The 18,362-nt window shown below is 45.0% G+C and overlaps 2 protein-coding genes across 5 annotated transcripts in view; one reads left to right on the forward strand and one right to left on the reverse strand.

Annotated features, from left to right (window-relative positions):
* The first annotated feature begins 337 nt into the window (after positions 1-337).
* LOC124007851 (calcium-binding protein 2-like) lies at positions 338-9,192 on the forward strand. Of its 4 annotated transcripts, XM_046318633.1 has the most exons (9): positions 338-613; positions 700-1,017; positions 2,925-3,023; positions 3,729-3,864; positions 4,816-4,846; positions 5,201-5,344; positions 6,440-6,549; positions 7,100-7,247; positions 8,931-9,192. In XM_046318633.1, the coding sequence occupies exons 1-9, from the start codon at positions 486-488 to the stop codon at positions 8,957-8,959; spliced, it is 1,143 nt and encodes a 380-aa protein (XP_046174589.1). In that variant the 5' UTR covers positions 338-485; the 3' UTR covers positions 8,960-9,192. The 4 variants fall into 4 exon arrangements, with proteins under 4 accessions (XP_046174589.1, XP_046174590.1, XP_046174591.1 ...); XM_046318634.1 differs by lacking the exon at positions 700-1,017; XM_046318635.1 differs by lacking the exons at positions 338-613; positions 700-1,017 and adding an exon at positions 2,599-2,718.
* Positions 9,193-15,066: 5,874 nt separating this feature from the next.
* The window catches only part of LOC124007841 (tudor domain-containing protein 7B-like), a 38,461-nt gene continuing 35,165 nt past the window's right edge, over positions 15,067-18,362 (reverse strand). The window contains exons 17-19 of the mRNA XM_046318620.1: positions 16,937-17,120; positions 16,544-16,704; positions 15,067-15,763 (exon numbers count right to left, since the gene is read on the reverse strand). Coding sequence (XP_046174576.1) covers positions 15,543-15,763; positions 16,544-16,704; positions 16,937-17,120 — 566 coding nt within the window. The 3' untranslated portion in view covers positions 15,067-15,542. The remainder of the gene's footprint in view (positions 15,764-16,543; positions 16,705-16,936; positions 17,121-18,362) is intronic.

An 18,362-nucleotide genomic window follows, 5' to 3' on the forward strand; every position in this document is an offset into this window, starting at 1 on the left:
GCACTATGTAGGGAATGGGGTGCCATTTATCTAATCAAAAGTAGTGCACTATGTAGAGAATAGGGTGCTATTTGGGACTAAACCTTTACTTCTGCCTGTCTTCCCTCCACAGGTATTTAGTATCCAGGAGCATGAACCGGAGTCCGATGGGGCCCAATGCCTCTACTCCGTACCCAACGACCTTGAGGTGAACCTGGGCGGTACCTCCAGTGTCCCGACCACCTCCATGCTCTTCCTCCACCGCGTGTCCATCCTGCAGGACCTCACCGAGGCACCAGACGACCAGGGCTCCCAGGCTTACCAGTGTGGCTTGTGTTGGCTGCCCCTCCCCAGCCTTGCTGCCCACCAGGCCCACCTCCTGGTCAGCTGGACGTACAGCACAGGCTGTAACCGCCTCTACAGTGACATGATCAGACTGAATCCGTCTCCTCCTCCTCCATTGGTATCTGAGGAGCCATCGCGATCCTCACCCAGCCCAGTCCACAATGACCAGTGGGACCAGGAGGCTGATAGGGCCCATCGTCTCAACCCTGTCCACTACGACCTTGAGGCCAAACTGGGATCGAGGCGAGGCGGGTACACTGACCATCTCCCGGCCCACTTCGTCTGCCAGGTCTGTGTGTTTTGTGAATATAAGCACATGACAAATCTCTGTTTTTTACTGTAACATATGGACAATAAAGTTGTATTGTATTGAAGGTCTCCAATGAGGGCTCTGAGGGCTACCAGGTCTCTGAGGGCTAACAGGTCTCTGAGGGCTACCAGGTCTCTGAGGGCTACCAGGGCTACCAGGTCTCTGAGGGCTACCAGGGCTCTGAGGGCTACCAGGGCTCTGAGGGCTACCAGGGCTACCAGGTCTCTGAGGGCTACCAGGTCTCTGAGGGCTACCAGGTCTCTGAGGGCTACCAGGGCTCTGAGGGCTACCAGGTCTCTGAGGGCTACCAGGTCTCTGAGGGCTACCAGGTCTCTGAGGGCTACCAAGGCTCTGAGAGCTACCACGGCTCTGAGGGCTACCAGGTATATGACGGCTACCAGGGCTCTCGGGGCTACAAGGTCTCTGAGGGCTACCAGGTCTCTGAGGGCTACCAGGTCTCTGAGGGCTACCAGGGCTCTCATGGCTACAAGGTCTCTGAGGGCTACCAGGGCTCTAAGGGCTACCATGTCTCTGACGGCTACCAAGGCTCCGAGGGCTACCAGGGCTCTGAGGGCTACCAGGTCTATGAGGGCTACCAGGGCTCTGAGAGCTGCCAGGGCTCTGAGGGCTACCAGGTCTCTGAGGGCTACCAGGGCTCTGAGGGCTACCAGGGCTCTGAGGGCTACCAGGTCTCTGAGGGCTACCAGGGCTCTGAGAGCTGCCAGGGCTCTGAGGGCTACCAGGACTCTGAGGGCTGCCAGGGCTCTGAGGGCTACCAGGGCTCTGAGAGATGCCAGGGCTCTGAGGGCTACCAGGGCTCTGAGGGCTACCAGGACTCTGAGGGCTACCAGGGCTCCGAGAGCTGCCAGGGCTCTGAGGGCTACCAGGGCTCTGAGGGCTACCAGGGCTCTGAGGGCTACCAGGGCTCTGAGGGCTACCAGGGCTCTGAGAGCTGCCAGGGCTCTGAGGGCTACCAGGGCTCTGAGGGCTACCAGGGCTCTGAGAGCTGCCAGGGCTCTGAGGGCTACCAGGGCTCTGAGGGCTACCAGGGCTCTGAGGGCTACCAGGGCTCTGAGGGCTACCAGGGCTCTGAGAGCTGCCAGGGCTCTGAGGGCTACCAGGGCTCTGAGGGCTACCAGGACTCTGAGGGCTACCAGGACTCTGAGGGCTGCCAGGGCTCTGAGGGCTGCCAGGGCTCTGAGGGCTACCATGGCTCTGAGGGCTACCAGGACTCTGAGAGCTGCCAGGGCTCTGAGAGCTGCCAGGGCTCTGAGAGCTGCCAGGGCTCTGAGGGCTACCAGGACTCTGAGGGCTGCCAGGGCTCTGAGAGCTGCCAGGGCTCTGAGAGCTGCCAGGGCTCTGAGGGCTACCAGGGCTCTGAGGGCTACCAGGGCTCTGAGGGCTCAGGGCTCTGAGGGCTATCAGGGCTCTGAGGGCTACCAGGGCTCTGAGGGCTCAGGGCTACCAGTGTGCCCTGTGTCAGCGGCCCTTTTTTATTTCCTGTATTGACTGAATTGAAAAGGAATTGACCCCAACCCTGCATCTACACTAGGTAAACACCAACTGAAAGAGGACTGATTGATTAAAGGTTACCACACAGCCTATTCATGTGAATCCTATCTTATCTTTTTATTCATCAATTCATTTGCTCTGAATTTGATGAATTGAAATATAATTTCAATTAAACATCATTCATCTTTGTGCCTTTGAAAATGTGCACTGCTTCACTAAATAAATTAGTTGTATCCATCACACGCGCACACTCACACTCACACGCACGCACGCACGCACGCACACACACACACACACACCCTGTGACAATGTGTGCGTGAGTGTGTGTATGGCAGAGCCACAGTCAATCACACTCTGTCACGCGTGTTGTTTGGTTATCTGACCTAGACACATTTAGCCAGGTAATCACATGATAATACTCTTTGACGGATGGACGGAGGGAGGGAAGGGAGGGAGGGATGAAGGAGAGGAGAGCAAGAGGACCCAATCCTGTCATTCACATTACTGAAGGAGAAAGACTGCAATCTCCTATTTCTTTCTTTAGTTTTTGGTTTTGTACTGGACAGCTGAAGGTAAGGACAACGCAGATCAATTATCAGTTTGAACTCTTTGCACAAAATAGAAGGTGAGATTGGTTGATGACCTACTCCTTGACTGTGTATCCTTAAAGTAGGTGACACCTCTTTTCCCTCAGTGTGATTGGCTAGACTTGAATAGAAATCATGTTTTTTTTTGTGAGTGTGTAACAAACTGAGTAACTTTCCACATTTTTCTCCAGTATGTCTAAGACCCCATCCACCACGTCTGCAGCCTCTGTAACCTCGGCAACGTCTGCAGCCTCTGTAACCTCTGCAACGTCTGCAGCCTCTACAGACAGGTAAGATCATCTGAGACAGGAGAATTCACAGCAGGGAATGACAGTGGGAATGTTGGGCAACAATAAAGTTATTGAGAGACATTGGAACCACACTGATATGTTGCCTGAGGCTGACAAAGCGGTTGTGATACACCTGATGTTTTTGGCCCAAAATCATTTCAAGTGGTGTCTTCACCACGATACCTGGATCGTTTTTTTTGTTTTTGTTGTTGTTGCAGAAAATATCTCTGTTTTTATCACAACTGTTGTACCAAATGCATTTTACTTCAGCTGTAAAACTTTGATTGTGTACGTGGGGCCATTGAGTGATGAACTTATTTCTATGCATTCACCCAATGGTGATTATGTTAAGTCAAGGTGGCAAGATGGTAAGTAAGTATCCTTGCACCAGCGTTGGCATGTGTGAGCAAGAATGGCTCATAGAACAGCCATCTCCTGTTTCTGTAACGTGAGGCAGCTTGATGAACAAGTACACCACCTGGAGTGGACATGACGCTAGTCTATCGCAGAGCATTACCCCCAATCTATCCGCTTAATGCTGAATGCCAAGCAGAGACGCATTGTCTCCCATTTTTACAGTCTTTTAGTGTTACTCCCAACCTTCCAATCTCAGGGTTGGACACTCTAACCACAAGGCCACTGAGCCGGTAAGATAGCGCTTGTCAATGTCTCTAATATGAACCCCTGTGTTCTCTTGGCTCCTAGCAAAGGTGGTAAATCCTCCCAGAAGTCCTCAGCCTCGGGTTCGGAGTCGGCTCCCAAGAAGGTGTCTAAGAAAGAGCAGAAGAGACAGGACATGGAGAAGATACACACCACCCTACTCTGCAGCGTGTTTGGAGCAGTATACACACAGCTACTTTACCCTTTAACCCCTACCCCATAATCCTGACCTATAACCCCACACCACTTAGTGAGCGACATGCTAGGCTAACAGCAGGCTGGTGTTTGGTGGGGAGTGAAAAGTCAGGGAAGCTGCTATTTTAGCTGAGCTTCTGATCTTTGCATGCCAATGTATGTGAGTGCGTGCCTGCTTATCTGCCAGCATGCTGCATCCGTGCCTTCCTGTGTGTATGACTGTGTGTTCGTGTGTGTGTGTGTTTGTGGGGGTAGTAATGATCCTTTAAGTTACACACACAGAGTAGTTATCCTCTCACCACTCATTAGGATTAAGGCTAGAAGATGCTGGAAGAGCATCAAACAAAAGGGGAAAGTTATATGGTTATTTTAATCATGTTTAGACCAATTGATATGTTTTATGTTTTATGTTTTCTGAACAATTGCTGTTCTCTTCATTTATAATGTTTCTTGACACTGTGAAACTTAACCCGGGGACATCGATTAAGGAAAGAAGAATTCAAATCAGAACTTAAAACTAGATCGTATTGAGCATGCAGTGTGAGCATGTCGGCTGTGCGTATCAACACAACAGGTTGAATGTTTTCCCAGAGAAACAGGATGGAACTCTTAATGATTTAATCCACCATGAGAAGGAAACGTCCTTAACTGTACCTGTCCCCAATCCCTCACTAATTTACCTCACTACAATACCAGAATGATCTCCTCTTACACAACAGTCTAAATCTAACATTTCCTGTCCTAAACTTCTAGCCATAAGCATCTGTTTTTGTCCCAACGTCTTCAAGGTTGCCCCTTTATCCACATTGTAGTACATGGGGATCTTCTGCAAGTCATGCCCTATAATATTACACAAAATGTAAGCCTGGTTGAAGTATTGTCAGACAGTGTTGTTTCTCCCTCTCTAAAACACCTCTCCCCTGCTGTCTTCCTTTAGGAGAGAGAGTTGGCTCAAGCTGAGTTGGATGGTGAGTCTTCTTAGCACAGTGATGTTGCATATACAGTAGAATGCTTTATTTCAAGTACGTTGACCAGTAGCACCACTCAATACATTGAGCTCGTATTACTCAAGTTAGGATTCAGCCAGACATTATATTTGTAGAAGGGGGGAAGCTTTGAGTCATCCATAGAAATAGCATGACTAGAATGGACAAAACGCCCCTCAGACCACAGAACTTTGACAGTACTGTCAGGGGTAGAATCAATATGGCCGTCAGCCCAGCCATCACATGTTGACTTAAATGGGAATGTTCTTTCTAGTAATTCGACTTCCATGGTGTCATCATAACCTTCTGACCTCTAACATTTGACTTTTGGAGCAGAGCTGGACTTTGCCTTCAAGGAGTTTGACTACGACTGTGACGGCTACCTGAACTACAAGGACGTGGCAGAGTGTATGAGGACCATGGGCTACATGCCCACTGAGATGGAGCTTCTGGAAATAGTACAACAGATTAAGATGAGGAGTGAGTGTCTTATAACTGTTATAAAGCTGTTATGGACCTGTTACAGACCTGTTATAACCTGTTACAAACCTGTTACAGACCTGTTATAACCTGTTATAGACCTGTTATAACCTGTTACAGACCTGTTACAGACCTGTTACAGACCTGTTATAACCTGTTATAGACCTGTTATAACCTGTTACAGACCTGTTATAACCTGTTACAGACCTGTTATAACCTGTTACAGACCTACTATAACCTGTTACAGATCTGTTGTAACCTGTTACAGACCTGTTACAGATGTGTTGTAACCTGTTACAGACCTGTTATAGACCCATTACAGACCCATTACAGACCTGTTACAGACCTGTTATAGACCTGTTTTAACCTGTTACAAACCTGTTACAGACCTGTTATAGACCCGTTACAGACCTGTTATAGACCTGTTATAGGCCTGTTACAGACCTGTTTTAACCTGTTACAGACCTGTTTTAACCTGTTACATACAGACCAGTTATAGACCTGTTACAGACCTGTTACAGACCTGTTTTAACCTGTTACAGACCAGTTATAGACCTGTTATAGGCCTGTTACAGACCTGCTATAACCCGTTACAGTACTATTATAACATGTTACAGACCTGTTACAGACCTGTTACAGACCTGCTATAACCTGTTACAGTACTGTTATAACCTGTTATAGACCTGTTAAAACCTGTTATAGACCTGTTATAAATCTGTTACAGACCTGTTATAAATCTGTTACAGACCTGTTATAACATGTAACAGAACTGTTATAACCTGTTACAGACCTGTTATAGCCTGTTATAGACCTTTTATAACCTGTTATAGACCTGCTACAGACCCGTTATAGTTCTGCTGGAGATCAAGATGAGGATTGTGTGATATGACTGCTGAAGAGAAAGAGAGATGGAGAAAGACAGAGAGAAAGACAGAGAGGAGAACAGATACAGACTCATGTCAATGTAGTGACATGACTGACATGACTGTTGATTGGTGTGTTGGTCCAGTCCCTATCTGTGTCCTGATTGTTGATTGGTGTGTTGGTCCAGTCCCTATCTGTGTCCTGATTGTTGATTGGTATGTTTCTCTGCAGTGGGTGGTCTGATGGACTTTGATGACTTCTGTGAGCTAATGGGTCCCAGGATAATGGGGGAGACTGTTGACATGCTGGGGCTGAAGGAGCTCAGATCAGCCTTCTCTCAGGTAGGAGATTGAGATTGGAACCAAAGGAAACTACAACTAAAAACACAGGCATTATAACTCAAACGTTCATCCTCCAGCGTTTACATCATTGCATGATTGAGCTGACCTACTCTTCCTCAAATTCAGATTCATCCCTCAACCAATATTAACTCACCTGTTTACTTACTCACCCCCATCCTCTCGTCCTCAACATCCTCTCCTCACTTCTCCTCATTCCTCCTCATCTCTCCCCTCACTTCTCCTCATTCCTCCTCACCTCTCCTCACTCCTCCTCTAACCCCTCCTCACCTCTCCCCTCACTTCTCCTCATTCCTCCTCACTCATCCTCTCACCCCTCCTTACCTCTCCCCTCACTTCTCCTCATTCCTCCTCTCACCCCTCCTTGCCTCTCCTCTCACCCCTCCTCATTCCTCCTCACTCATCCTCTCACCCCTCCTCACCTCTCCCCACACTTCTCCTCATTCCTCCTCACTCCTCCTCTCACCCCTCCTTGCCTCTCCTCTCACCCCTCCTCGCCTCACCCCTCTCCCCTCCTCACCTCTCCTCTCAGTTTGACCAAGACTGTGATGGGAAAATCAGTCAGGATGAGATGAAGGAAGCGGTGAAGTGTTTTCTGGGGGAGAAACTGAAGAAAGGAGAGCTGGAAGATATCCTCAAGGAGATTGACATCAATGGAGATGGAAGCGTCGACTTTGACGGTGAGGAGATAATTGTGCACACACACAGACGTGGAGGAAATACTCAAAAAACATTCAGGATACACACACAAAAGTATGATCACTTACAGTTCCAGTCAAAAGTTTGGATACACCTACTCATTCAAGGGTTTTTCTTTATTTTTACTATTTTCTACATTGTAGAATAATAGTGAAGACATCAAAAATATGGAATCATGTAGTAACCAAAAAAGTGTTAAATAAATCCAAATATATTTTAGATTTTAGATTCTTCAAAGTAGCCACCCTTTGCCTTGAATGTCACTCTTGGCATTCTCTCAACCAGCTTCACCTGGGATGCTTTTCCAACAGTCTGCTGAGCACTTGTTGGCTGCTTTTCCTTCACTCTGCGGTCCAACTCATCCCAAACCATCTCATTTGGGTTGAGGCCGAGTGATTGTGGAGGCCAGGTCATCTGATGCAGCACTCCATCACTCTCCTTCTTGGTCAAATAGCCCTTACACAGCATGGAGGTGTGTTGCGTCATTGTCCTGTTGAAAAACAAATGATAGTCCCACAAAGCGCAAACCGGATGGGATATAGCTGCAGAATGCTGCGGTAGCCATGTTGGTTAAGTGTGCCTTGAAATGTAAATACATCACAGACAGGGTCACCAGCAAAGCACCCCCACACCATCAGACCTCCTCCTCCATGCTTCACGGTGGGAACCACACATGTGGAGATCATCCGTTCACCTTCTCTGCGTCTCACAAAGACACGGCGGTTGGAACCAAAAATCTAAAATATGGACTCATCAGACCAAAGGACAGATTTCCACCTGTCTAATGTCCATTGCTCGTGTTTCTTGGCCCAAGCAAGTCTTCTTCTTATTTGTGTCCTTTAGTAGTGGTTTCTTTGCAGCAATTTGACTATGAAGATCTGATTCACACAGTCTCCTCTGAACAGTTGATGTTGAAATGTGTCTGTTACTTGGACTCTGTGAAGCATTTATTTGGGCTGCAATTTCTGGGGCTGGTAACTCTAATGAACTTTTCCTCTGCAGCAGAGGTACGTCTGGGTCTACCTTTCCTGTGGTGTTCCTCATGAGAGACAGTTTCATCATAGAGCTTGATGGTTTTTACGACTGCACTTGAAGAAATTGTCTGGATTGACTGACCTTCATGTCTTAAAGTAATGATGGAGACATGAAGGTCAGTCATTTCTCTTTGCTTATTTGAACTGTTCTTGCCATAATATGGACTTTTACCAAACAGGGCTAACTTCTGTATACCACCCCCTACCTTGTCACAACACAGCTGATTGGCTCAAACGCATTAAGAAGTAAAGAAATTCCACAAATGAACTTTTAAGAAGGCACACCTGTTAATTGAAGTGCATTCCAGGTGACAATCCCATGAAGCTGGTTGAGAGAATGCCAAGTGTGTGCCAAGCTGTCATCAAGGTGAAGGGTGGCTACTAATCTCAAATATATGTTGATTTGTTGAATACTTTTTTTTGGTTACTACATGATTCGATGTGTGTTATTTCCTAGTTTTGATGTCTTCACTATTATTCCAGAATGTATAAAATAGTAAAAATAAAGAAAATCCCTGGAATGAGTAGGTGTGTCCAAACCTTTGACTGGTATACACACACAACATTCTCTAACGCAGTGGTGGCCAAACATGTTGTGGCCTTTCTAATTTCCCCTCTCTTGCTTCCCAGAGTTCGTCATGATTCTGTCCATTCGATAAGCGCTGGAAGACCTGAGAGGACGCTATCGCTTTAATGAATCTTGTTAGACTAAGACGAGATAACATTGTATGTGTGCATCTGTGTGTACTACTACACATGTACTACCGTTTAAAAGTTTGGGGTCACTTAGAAATGTACTTGTTTTTGAAAGAAAAGCAATTTTTTTGTCCATTAAAATAACATGAAATTGATCAGAAATACAGTGTAGACATTGTTGATGTTGTAAATGACTATTGTAGTTGGAAACGGCTGATTTTTAATGGAATATCTACAGTGCCTTGCGAAAGTATTCGGCCCCCTTGAACTTTGCAACCTTTTGCCACATTTCAGGCTTCAAACATAAAGATATAAAACTGTATTTTTTTGTGAAGAATCAACAACATGTGGGACACAATCATCAAGTGGAACTACATTTATTGGATATTTCAAACCTTTTTAACAAATCAAAAACTGAAAAATTGGGCGTGCAAAATTATTCAGCCCCTTTACTTTCAGTGCAGCAAACTCTCTCCAGAAGTTCAGTGAGGATCTCTGAATGATCCAATGTTGACCTAAATGACTAATGATGATAAATACAATCCACCTGTGTGGAATCAAGTCTCCGTATAATTGCACCTGCACTGTGATAGTCTCAGAGGTCCGTTAAAAGCGCAGAGAGCATCATGAAGAACAAGGAACACACCAGGCAGGTCCGAGATACTGTTGTGAAGAAGTTTAAAGCCGGATTTGGATACAAAAAGATTTCCCAAGCTTTAAACATCCCAAGGAGCACTGTGCAAGCGATAATATTGAAATGGAATGGGTATCAGACCACTGCAAATCTACCAAGACCTGGCCGTCCCTCTAAACTTTCAGCTCATACAAGGAGAAGACTGATCAGAGATGCAGCCAAGAGGCCCATGATCACTCTGGATGAACTGCAGAGATCTACAGCTGAGGTGGGAGACTCTGTCCATAGGACAACAATCAGTCGTATATTGCACAAATCTGGCCTTTATGGAAGAGTGGCAAGAAGAAAGCCATTTCTTAAAGATATCCATAAAAAGTGTTGTTTAAAGTTTGCCACAAGCCACCTGGGAGACACACCAAACATGTGGAAGAAGGTGCTCTGGTCAGATGAAAGCAAAATTGAACTTTTTGGCAACAATGCAAAATGTTATGTTTGGCGTAAATGCAACACCCTGAACATACCATCCCCACTGTCAAACATGGTGGTGGCAGCATCATGGTTTGGGCCTGCTTTTCTTCAGCAGGGACAGGGAAGATGGTTAAAATTGATGGGAAGATGGATGGAGCCAAATACAGGACCATTCTGGAAGAAAACCTGATGGAGTCTGCAAAAGACCTGAGACTGGGACGGAGATTTGTCTTCCAACAAGACAATGATCCAAAACATAAAGCAAAATCTACAATGGAATGGTTCAAAAATAAACATATCAGGTGTTAGAATGGCCAAGTCAAAGTCCAGACCTGAATCCAATCGAGAATCTGTGGAAAGAACTGAAAACTGCTGTTCACAAATGCTCTCCATCCAACCTCACTGAGCTCGAGCTGTTTTGCAAGGAGGAATGGGAAAAAAATTCAGTCTCTCGATGTGCAAAACTGATAGAGACATACCCCAAGCGACTTACAGCTGTAATCGCAGCAAAAGGTGGCGCTACAAAGTATTAACTTAAGGGGGCTGAATAATTTTGCACGCCCAATTTTTCAGTTTTTGATTTGTTAAAAAAGTTTGAAATATCCAATAAATGTCGTTCCACTTCATGATTGTGTCCCACTTGTTGTTGATTCTTCACAAAAAATACAGTTTTATATCTTTATGTTTGAAGCCTGAAATGTGGCAAAAGTTCGCAAAGTTCAAGGGGGCCGAATACTTTCGCAAGGAACTGTACATAGGCGTACAAAGTCCCACTATCAGCAACCATCACTCCTGTGTTCCAATGGCACATTGTGTTAGCTAATCCAAGTTTGTCATTTTAAAAGGCTAATTGATCATTAGAAAAACCTTTTGTAATTATGTTAGCACAGCTGAAAACTTTTGTTCTGATTAAAGAAGCAATACAATTGGCCTTCTTTAGACTAGTTGAGTATCTGGAGCATCAGCATTTGTGGGTTCAATTACAGGCACAGAATGGCCAGAAACAATAACTTTCATCTGAATCTCGTCAGTCTATTCTTGTTCTGAGAAATGAAGGCCATTCCATGCGAGAAATTTCCAAGAAATTGAAGATCTCGTACAACGCTGTGGACTACTCCCTTCACAGAACAGCGCAAACTGGCCCTAACCAGAATAGAAAGAGGAGTGGGAGGCCCCGGTGCACAACTGAGAAAGAGGACAAGTACATTAGAGTGTCTAGTTTGAGAAACAGATCCCTCCCAAGTCCTCAACTGGCAGCTTCATTAAATAGTACCCAAAAAACACCAGTCTCAACGTCAACAGTGAAGAAGCGACTCCGGGATGCTGGCCTTCTAGGCAGAGTTGCAAAGAAAAAGCCATATCCAGACTGGCCAATAAAAAGAAAAGATTAAGATGGGCAAAAGAAAACAGACACTGGACTGAGGAACTGAGACTGGTGTTTTACGGGTACTATTTAATGAAGCTGCCAGTTGAGGACTTGAGGTGTCTGTTTCTCAAACTAGACACTAATGTACTTGTCCTCGTGCTCAGTTGTGCACCGTGGCCTCCCACTCTTTCTATTCTGGTTAGAGTCAGTTTGCGCTGTTCTGTGAAGGGATTAGTACACAGCGTTGTATGAGATCTTCAGTTTCATGGCAATTTCTCACATGAAATAGCCTTCATTTCTCAGAACAAGAATAGACTGATGAGTTTCAAAATAAAGTTATTTGTTTCTGGCCATTTTGATCCTGTAATCAAACCCACAAATGCTAATGCTCCAGATACTCAACTAGTTTAAAGAAGGCCAGTTTTATTGCTTCTTAAATCAGAACAGCAGTTTTCAGCTGTGCCAACATAATTGCAAAAGGGTTTTCTAATGATCGATTGGCCTTTTAAAATAATACAAGATCATATCCATGCCTAATGATGTAATGTGTATATTAGATCTAAGAATGAGATGTACTCCTCCCCATCCTCTCTTCTCTTCTCACCACTCCTGCCCCCCATCCTCTGTTCCTCCCAACCTCTTCTGTCCCCCATCCTCTGTTCCTCCCAACCTCTCCTGCTCCCCATCCTCTGTTCCTCCCAACCTCTCCTGCTCCCCATCCTCTGTTCCTCCCAACCTCTCCTGCTCCCCATCCTCTGTTCCTCCCAACCTCTCCTGTCCCCCATCCTCTGTTCCTCCCAACCTCTCCTGCTCCCCATCCTCTGTTCCTCCCAACCTCTCCTGTCCCCCATCCTCTGTTCCTCCCAACCTCTCCTGCTCCCCATCCTCTGTTCCTCCCAACCTCTCCTGCTCCCCATCCTCTGTTCCTCCCAACCTCTCCTGCTCCCCATCCTCTGTTCCTCCCAACCTTCCTGCTCCCCATCCTCTGTTCCTCCCAACCTCTCCTGCCCCCATCCTCTGTTCCTCCCAACCTCTCCTGCTCCCCATCCTCTGTTCCTCCCAACCTCTCCTGCTCCCCATCCTCTGTTCCTCCCAATCTCTCCTGCTCCCCATCCTCTGTTCCTCCCAACCTCTCCTGCTCCCCATCCTCTGTTCCTCCCAACCTCTCCTGCACCCCATCCTCTGTTCCTCCCAACCTCTCCTGCTCCCCATCCTCTGTTCCTCCCAACCTCTCCTGCTCCCCATCCTCTGTTCCTCCCAACCTCTCCTGCTCCCCATCCTCTGTTCCTCCCAACCTCTCCTGCTCCCCATCCTCTGTTCCTCCCAACCTCTCCTGCCCCCATCCTCTGTTCCTCCCAACCTCTCCTGCTCCCCATCCTCTGTTCCTCCCAACCTCTCCTGCCCCCCATCCTCTGTTCCTCCCAACCTCTCCTGCTCCCCATCCTCTGTTCCTCCCAACCTCTCCTGCACCCCATCCTCTGTTCCTCCCAACCTCTCCTGTTCCCCATCCTCTGTTCCTCCCAACCTCTCCTGTTCTCTCCTCTATACCCAGTCACTGAGAAAAGACATGAAGGTGTGCACGTTGGGAAAGAGTATGAACTGTAATGTATTTGGGTTATTTATCCATTTATTGACACTGATGTGATATGACATGTAGATAAGTTACCATATTGCTATTTTAATAAAGACTTTGAATTTCATTATGAGTGACAACTACAGACAACAACAAAGTTATGTTTTCTTTCTGTCTCGGTATGAACTTACTTCTGCAAACAACTTGGCAAAGTTGACCATTTAACATTATTTCTAAAACGTTTTACATATTGTATGCAGTCAACCTCAAGTCTAAATGTCAACGAAATTAAAACCAATACCCTTAAAGGAATAGTTCAGCGATTTTACATATTTTTGTTTCCTCCCCATGAAAAGCTGTGTATTTTATAAACAAAATCAAAGTGTGGATTAGTCATTCCTTGTCTGTAGACTGATTTCAAAGTTAGGAAAAAAATATCTAAATATGTAAAGATGGCTGAATTACCCCTTAACGCCAAGTAGATATTCTGTTCTCAGCTAAACTCCAGCCAAACCATCACTCCCAACGGTATTTCAACAATTCAGCAATATTTCCAACATATCGTGCAGCACTAGCCTAATATTGTAACAAACTAGAGTTTTTATCAGTTCACATGGACAGAAACAACCCTTGGTCCCTAAGGATATCTGCAGAAAGTCTTGTTGTCTGGCACAAATTCAACACTTGAAAAATAAATAAATGAAAACCCACTTTTATTTTTTCCCCAACCGATCTAAGTCACATGAACAGGAAATAGAAATAACAATGGCTTCTTTGCATCATCAACTGACGAGAGGCAACATATTTTTAGAGAGACAGTTCAGTGATTTTACCTTCAAAGCAGTCTATGGACCAAAAGATTGGCTGAACTATCCCTTTAAGTATGTTTTGTAAACCTTCCTGACGTCAGACTGAAGTGTACAGGTCTCGGTAAAGGCCTTCATACTGTAACTGTCTTAATTAACAACAGTCTTTGATAAGTTGAGTTACAGTGCATTCGGAAAGTAATCAGACACCTTGACTTTTTACACATTTTGTTACGCTACAGCCTTAGTTTTTTCCCCCTTATCAGTCTGTCATTATATATTATAGTGTGTAAAGCAAAAACAGGTTTAGAAATGTTTGCACATTTGATAAAAAATACAAAACTGAAATATCACATTTACATAAGTATTCAGACCCTTTACTCAGTACTTTGTTGAAGCACCGTCAGCAGCGATTACAGCCTCAAGTCTTCTTGGGTACGACACTACAAGCTTGACACACCTGTATGGGGAGTTTTCCCATTCCTCTCTGTAGATCCTCTCAAGCTCGGTCAGGTTGGATGGGGAGCATTGCTGCACAGCTATTTTCAGATCTCTCCAGAGGTTTAAGTCCGGGCTCTGGCTGGGCCACTCAAGGACATTCAGAGACTTGTCCCAAAGCCACTCCGGCTTTGTCTTGGTTGTGTGCTTAGGGTCGTTGTCATCAAGGAGCTCTCTGTACTTTGCTCCGTTCATCTTTCCCTCAACCCTGACTAGATTCTCAGTGCCTGCTGCTGAAAAACATCCCCACAGCATGATGCTGCCACGCTTCACCGTAGGGATGGTGCCAGTTTTTCTCCAGACGTGATGCTTGCCATTCAGGCCAAAAAGAGTTCAATCTTGGTTTCATCAGACCAGAGAATCTTGTTTCTCATAGTGTGAGAGTCCTTTAGGTGCCTTTTGGCAAACTCCAAGTGGGCTGTCATGTGCCTTTTACTGAGGAATGCCTTCCGTCTGGCCACCCTACCATAAAGGCCTGATTGGTTGAGTGCTGCAGAGATGGAAATAAGGCATTTCGTTTTTTTATTTTTAATAAATTAGCAAACATTTATAAAAACCTGTTTTCGCTTTGTCATTATCAGGTATTGTGTGAAAATTGATGAGAAAAAAAATAATATTTAATACATTTTAGAATAAGGTTGTAATGTAACAAAATGTGGAAAAAGTCAAGGGGTCTGAATAGTTTGAATGCACTTTGTGTGCGTTGATTGTTAATGCAGCTTATGTATCACATACAGATTTATTGAGTCAAGAAAACAAAAGTACAATATGAGCGAAGGCGTCAGGAAACCCATCCCATATCACAGCTAGACATTCAACAGATTATGACAACTCCTCTGTGTGGCAAAGCTTTTAGGGAAGTCGGCACGATGGTGATATTATTGAGCTTTTGATCAGAATGCCATCCCATACTGTGAGCGAGTGTGTTTCACTGTGTCCCCCCCACTCTCAAGCACAACAAGTCCAAGTCTCCTCTCCTTCCAACTGTCTCCCATTGTAACGGCAACAGTTCTGGTTTCTCATAGCAACATCTGTAGAAAAGTCCAGCATCCAACTACACTTAGATATCCAAAACAAATGTTTATACTTTATTCTAATTAAAAAATATATTTTCTTTTACATTTGTTTTAAATAGATCTACCTAGTTGTTCCTGCCATAACCAGCACTATAGATGCACTGTTGTGCACAGGGTTGATCGAACTACACTTCTTTGGTGAGTTCGTCAGCGAACTCGGCCATGATGTCGTGAACCCAGATGTCCCTCTCCTCCTGCGAGGTGTCAACCAGGAAGACGGTCAACTTCCTGTCCCAGGGGTGATGCGCATCCTGTACGGCCTCCAGCTGGGCCACCAGCGGCTTCTTCTCCACATGGTTCCGGAACAAGATGGAAGCCTCCTCTGACCACTGCCTCAGCTTCACTCCTATTGGTGGAGAAGAAATGTTAGCCAATCAACAAGCTTCATATGAAAAAAACTATCCTCTGAATTATGTATGAGAAATAGGCAAGTAAAAATGTTAATTTCATGAAATGGGAAAAAAAGTAAAGTAAAACATTTATATCACATATATCTTTTAAACCAGAGGTGTCAAACAAATTTTGTCCCAGGGGCAGAATTCGATCTTCAACAAGGTCCGGAGGGCCACACTGAAAATTTCCTCGTGGTCATAATTAGCAAAAAAGATAGTCCTCTATTAATCATTTTGGGGATTTTCTATGCTCCCTGACAGTCTAGGTGTAATTTCAGTGATAATTAGAGAGGTATAAAAATGGTTTAAATGTAAGTCCATTATCCTTTCTACACAGTTTAAATGTGGTTTTAATCCATTTAAATTAGTTCCTCCGTCCACCAAAAACAGTTCCCCCTTCCGGATCTGGCCCGTATGTGTCACCCCTGCTCTTAACTCATGACTAACACTGAAGTCATTTCTCAGTTCAGTTCTATCCTGGCCACCAGAGGACTCCCTACTCAAACAATCGGTATATTCATAATTAATGGACTTATCTAGACATTAACAAGCTCAAGGACCATGTGACACATTCCAGAGGTATTTGTTCACAACAACACAGCCATATAAGGGACATAACCCTTTCTCCAAAATGTGCAGATCAGAAGAACCACTTGTTTCTGATTCTTTTGCAGTCTGGGTGCATTTTGAAGTCTACGCTAATATGGTTGCCTGGGGCGACTCTCCTTAGTTACCTGCGAGTTGTGCGGTGATGCCCTGGAATGGTAGCAGTCGGAACTCCTGTATGAGGGGGCGGAGCTGTGTGCCGCTGACCAGCTCATTTTTACCATAGTCCAGTTCATAGACCGACACCAGACCGTTGGTCAACACCCCCTTCACCAGCACACGGTGCCAACTGGGAGGGCACAGAGAGGTCAATTAAGCAAGTTAATTCAATCAAGAGGTTTGTTAATTCAAGTTCATCCTCAGCCTGGGTGCCCAATTTAGTACACTGTTAATGAATGCAGTCAGACTATCTTACTAGAAGACCTACCAGAATCCCTCATACACACTCTCGGGCTACAGTGCCCCAACACACTCCCAAGACACATAACCCCCCTGCTACCATCCACTACCAACATACTTACTTGTTCTCTACTTTGGCAGCATATATCTGGTTCTTCTCCCCTTTGAGAGGCTTCTCCTCTGTTTTATTATAGTACAGGATCATCTCTTCCATCAGAACCACCAGCTTGTACATATCTCTCCAAGGTTGCACTACGAAGTGGCCCGGATGACACGCCACCGACACATAGATATCCATGTTATGACCTGCAGCAGAGACAGATTAGAGAGAGTTTGGACCATATAATTACATATAGAACACTAGAATTGACTTTGGCATCCTAGCAACATGATTCAATATTGGGCATCTTGGTCAGGAAACTGATCAAATGCTAAAATATTGTATAAAACAATGCATTTGTAGATAGAGTCAGATCCCAAATTATTGGCAACTTATTTTTTTTGCTAATCTTTATCAAGGGTGCCAATAATTTGGGAACTCACTGTATATGTGGACAGTAGGGAATTCTCAAAGGTGCTGACATGGTGTCTGTTCTAAAATATTCCCTACACAGTGAACTATGTAATAATAATGATAATAATAATAATAATAATGGCGCCGGAGGGGTGGCTGGCGTTTTATGGGCTCCTAACCAACTGTGCTATTTTCTTTGTTACCCCTCACATTGTTTGTAACTTATTTGATATTTTATACATTATACATACATTCAATCACTGGAAAACAAACTCAAAGATCTATGGTCGAGACTATCCTACCAACGGGACATTAAAAACGGATATTTTGTGTGTCACCGAGTCGTGGCTGAACGACGACGCGGACAATATAGAGCTGGCTGGGTTTTCCGTGTATCGGCAGGACATAGCAGCTACTGTACGTCTGGTAAGACAAGGGGCGGTGTGTGTGTGTATTTGTCAATAACTGCTGGTGCACAATGTATAATATTTTTAAAAGTATCGAGGTATTGCTCGGCTATAAGCTGTAGAACACAATATCTATATTATTCGTCCATTTACCACCACAGACCGATGCTGGCACTAAGACCAAACTCAACAAGCTGTATAAATCCAGAAGCAAACAAGAAAATGCTCACCCAGAAGCGGCGCTCCTAGTGGCCGGGGACTTTAATAGAGACAAACAAATCTGTTTTACCTCATTTCTACCAGCATGTCACATGTGCAACCAGAGGGAAAAAAAATCAAGACCACCTTTACTCCACACACAGAGACACTTACAAAGCTCTCCCTCACCATCCATTTGGCAAATCTGACCATAATTCTATCCTCCTGATTCCTGCTTACAAGCAAAAACTAAAAGCAGGAAGTACCAGTGACACACTCAATACGGAAGTGGTAAGATGACGCGGATGCTACTCTCCAGGAGGAGTACACCACCTCAGTCACCGGCTTCATCAATAAGTGCATTGGCGACTTCATCCCTACAGTGACCGTACGTACATATCTCAACCAGAAGCAATGGATTACAGGCAA

Source organism: Oncorhynchus gorbuscha, linkage group LG21, assembly GCF_021184085.1.
Source record: "Oncorhynchus gorbuscha isolate QuinsamMale2020 ecotype Even-year linkage group LG21, OgorEven_v1.0, whole genome shotgun sequence".
Taxonomy (NCBI): Eukaryota; Metazoa; Chordata; class Actinopteri; order Salmoniformes; family Salmonidae; genus Oncorhynchus; species Oncorhynchus gorbuscha.

What these genes read in the sequence shown, in the direction of transcription:
- LOC124007851 (XM_046318633.1), top strand. Translation starts at nt 486, where the DNA reads ATGACCAGTGGGACCAGGAGGCTGATAGGGCCCATCGTCTCAACCCTG. An exon ending in ACGGCTCTGAGGGCTACCAG is followed by an intron (nt 1,018 to 2,924) that starts GTATATGACGGC and finishes ATTTTTCTCCAG; the next exon opens with TATGTCTAAGACCCCATCCA. An exon ending in GGCTCAAGCTGAGTTGGATG is followed by an intron (nt 4,847 to 5,200) that starts GTGAGTCTTCTT and finishes CTTTTGGAGCAG; the next exon opens with AGCTGGACTTTGCCTTCAAG.